Genomic DNA, 3,752 nt, shown 5'->3' on the forward strand with positions numbered 1-3,752 from the left:
GTGCTGTAACATTATGTACATATAAACTGTTCCTCACAAGCGTATTAACCTGATTTCAATTAAGTGTATAAAAAGTAACTTCTACTTACAGGGCAGAGTATAGAAGCCAAGTAAAATGATCCCATTAGAAAAGCCATTCCAAATCTACAGGTTTCGTCTCTGGCAAATCATTGTCCCGATGTCTGAATGTATGCCTTTTTTTTTTTTTTAAGAGGCAGTTTCGCTCTTGTTACTCAGGCCAGGCCGGAGTGCAACGGCGAGATCTCGGCTGACCTCCCAGGTTCAAGCGACTTTCTTACTTCAGCCTGCACCTCCCAGGTTCAAGCGATTTTCTTACTTCAGCCTCCCGAGTAGCTGGGAGTACAGGCATGCACCACCCACGACTGGCTAACTTTTTCATATTTTTAGTTGAGAAGGGGTTTCTCCCTGTTGGTCACGCTGGTCTTGAACTCCCGACCACAGGTGATCCGCCCACCTAGGCCTCCCAGAGTGCTGGGATTACAGGTGTGAGGCACCGCCCTTCGCCTGAATCTATACTTTCTTAAAAGGCTATCATCGCTGCGTAAGAATTAAGTTTTGGTGATGTTTCCATATTGATCACTTAGCGATACTGTACCTTCTAATGACTTAATAACGTTTAGAAACACAGTTTATGTGAAATTCCTCGCAAGCTCTCCAGTGTGCATTTACATTGTTACCCCACACTGCCTTTTGTTGACGAAAGTTGTCACCGTCAAAAGCAGCAGCGTACATGCCGCCTGGACTTCGGTCTGCGATCCCGACCGGAGGATCTGTTCCGCTGGCGGATTCACCTTTGTTTCTAGGCCCGCCGCCTTGGCGCGGGCTTGCTTTGTTCCTCGCCCTCCCCGCCATTTTGAAAACGGTAACGGAGTCTCGCCTGGAGTTTACTGCGACTTCTCTACTCCCTGAGAACAAGTTTAAAGGGGGAGCCACACGGAGAGTACAAGCCGTGCCAATCCAGCTTACTCGCTGCCATCTTAAGCTCTAAAGTGTAAGATTCCTGCAGCGCCGTGTTGGAAAAAAAACACAAAAAAAGAAAGTGTAAAAGAAAGCTAAACATCTATAACATACCGACTACCCTCAAGCATAAGAGAATAACCCTGAACACTTCATAAATATGCGTTATGATGTTAAACGTTAACACCAGGAAACGTTAACACCAGGAAAGTTAAACGTTACCTGTAATCTATACATGTGTGAAACGACTACTTTTCAACAAAAACCTAGAACAAAACAGGACAGGTACCACAAGATGTCCGCTCTTTTACGGAAAAAGTGGGCGGCCCTGAAAAGGGCCTTTGGTTGAAAAACGGAGTTACTGCACACAGCAAAAGGAAGCCTCAGCCGCCGAAGCCGTACAGAGTGCGTCCCTGCCGCTTCAGAGCGTAGACCACGTCCATCGCAGTCACGGTCTTGCGCTTAGCGTGCTCCGTGTAAGTGACCGCGTCACGGATCACGTTTTCCAGAAACACCTTCAGAACGCCGCGAGTCTCCTCATAGATGAGGCCAGAAATGCGCTTGACGCCGCCACGACGAGCAAGGCGCCGGATGGCTGGCTTGGTAATGCCCTGGATGTTGTCGCGCAGGACCTTACGATGACGCTTGGCGCCTCCTTTACCTAGACCTTTCCCTCCTTTACCACGACCAGACATGACTACCCAGCTCTTAACACCAGTCTCAGAAACCTAACGGCCGCAGAGCAGAGCAACGCCGTTATATGCAGGGAATGCGAACCTAATTGAGGACTGAAGCGCTCATACGGGAACTTTGGGCTGCCTCTTGGCCCCACCCTACATAGCCCAGCCCTATGTGACGTCACCAATGACTCGCGTCTTCGGCATCCGAGCGCCTTCTCTGTGGAGGCGCCTCCTCCAAGTGCTGGGTTCCCAAGTAGGAATTTCAAAGCTGTTTTAATAACTAAACCAGATTAAAGAAATTAACATGTTTATTATTATTAGTTGCTTAAGTTGCTTTAGGACGATTAGAGAGGAGCCTCGGTCCAAACGACCGGAAGCCTGAGGAATCCAACTTAGTCCCCAAGGTCCCAGTGACTGACATTTCTGCTGCCTGCTGTAAAACACATGCGGACCGAAACCTCCTTCGGAAGTGTATGAAAAGTGCAAGATTTCATCCTCTCCACAAGGGAAATATAACCAAAAGAGTTTTCTTCCGGATGGCGAAGACATGGTTGGTTATTGATTCGTGGTAGAATTATCGCCCTCCGCGCAGAGGCCTGATTGTATTCCCAGCGTGTTCTCTTCTTTTGCTGCTTATTAAAATTTGTAATTGCCATTTAAATAGCTAGCTGCCCTTCACATCAGCAACCAGTAATTCATCAGTGTGTGGTTTTCAGGATGTTTTTTGTTGTTGTTTTGCTTTGTTTTTTGTTTTTTTATTGAGACAGTCTCACTATGTTGCCGGTTTTGGTGTCCCAAAGTGCAGGGACTTACAGGTGTGAGCTACCCCGCCTGGCCCACAGTGTATTGATGTTTACTTTTCCATCCCTAATTTTGTTTTCTGTTTGATTCTGGTAGCCGCCTTTTTCCAGAATAAGTTGGCAACCTGTGGTAGCCAAAGTATTAAATAAGTAACTTCCTGTAGACTTTAATCGTGAGATAGTGTGAGCACATTGCTTGAAAGTAGTTAAGGGGATTGTGAGAAAGCTCCCGTCAGGGAGTAGCAGAGTGGCGCAGCGGAAGCGTGCTGGGCCCATAACCCAGAGGTCGATGGATCGAAACCATCCTCTGCTAAGTTTTCTTGAGGATCCGTTTTTTTTAAAGTTACACTTTGTAGCTTAAACACTAAGATAAGAAAACAAAAATGAACTCTTTTTTTTTAATTCCAGAATTACAAGTATTTCTAGAAAATAATGTGAAACTGATTACGATCTCTGCATGTACAGGGTTTATTTTCATGGACACCCAACTGTTATTAACCAATATTTCATCTCTAAATAGAACAAATTTCTTTTGTTGCCAAGTGGCCATGCCACTGTTGCAGCCAGTTATGACACTTGTAAATTAACCTGTCAGGCAGGGAAAATGCTGAAATAAACTGAATGCCAAGGGTGGGGTAAGAGCCGAGGAATGGAGTTTTATATCCTTTGTTACATAATTCAGGAAGCACTGTTTGCCAAGTGGTTAAGGTGATCGACTAGGAATCGTTAAATCCCCATGCAAATTTTTTGCAACGACGAGAGTCTCGATCTTGGAAAATGAGTAGCAGTTTGAGGTGGGTGTGGAGTCTTCATAACATGGATTGAACTCAGACCTGGGAAAACCATTTCTGTGGCCACTACTGGTAAACCCTGACTCTACTGTCTACCCTCCTTTAATATCTCGAATAGAACTATTGACTGTGCTTATTTTTTAAACAAACGTGTTGGCTGTTTTATGCTTCTCTCTCTCAGAAATGATTCTTATTCCGATATTTACGTATCACATAATGTATTAGGAAAATTAAGAAAATTAAAAAAAAAAGCCTTAAGTAGCCTACAGTCTAGATATGCTTTTAAACAAGTAAATATGTAGAGTGCAATACGGTAGTTCTGTAAAAGGATTGTACACTAAGTGCAGTGGGAATATAAAAAATGGTGATTGTACTCCCATGACCACCCACTAATTCAGTAATTCACTGGCAGTAATCACATGACTTAGCATACTCTTAGTTAAGATTTATTATCAGGCCGGGCATGGTGGCTCACGCCTGTGATCCCAGCACTTTGGGAGTCC

The 3,752-nt window shown here is 44.7% G+C and overlaps 1 protein-coding gene and 1 non-coding gene across 2 annotated transcripts; one reads left to right on the forward strand and one right to left on the reverse strand.

Annotated features, from left to right (window-relative positions):
• Nucleotides 1–485: 485 nt before the first annotated feature.
• Nucleotides 486–1,781, reverse strand: LOC108297261 (histone H4). The gene has a single exon (XM_017519999.2). The coding sequence runs from the start codon at nt 1,671–1,673 to the stop codon at nt 1,362–1,364; it is 312 nt and encodes a 103-aa protein (XP_017375488.1). The 5' UTR covers nt 1,674–1,781; the 3' UTR covers nt 486–1,361.
• A 918-nt stretch (nt 1,782–2,699) lies between these two features.
• On the forward strand, nt 2,700–2,771 carry TRNAM-CAU. The gene has a single exon. It is a non-coding gene; the product is annotated as a tRNA-Met (tRNA).
• The last annotated feature ends 981 nt before the right edge of the window (nt 2,772–3,752 follow it).

Source organism: Cebus imitator, unplaced genomic scaffold (assembly GCF_001604975.1).
Source record: "Cebus imitator isolate Cc_AM_T3 unplaced genomic scaffold, Cebus_imitator-1.0 Scaffold786, whole genome shotgun sequence".
NCBI classification, from domain to species: Eukaryota; Metazoa; Chordata; class Mammalia; order Primates; family Cebidae; genus Cebus; species Cebus imitator.

Coding starts and splice junctions, on each gene's coding strand:
- LOC108297261 (XM_017519999.2), bottom strand. CDS start 1,673: ATGTCTGGTCGTGGTAAAGGAGGGAAAGGTCTAGGTAAAGGAGGCGCC.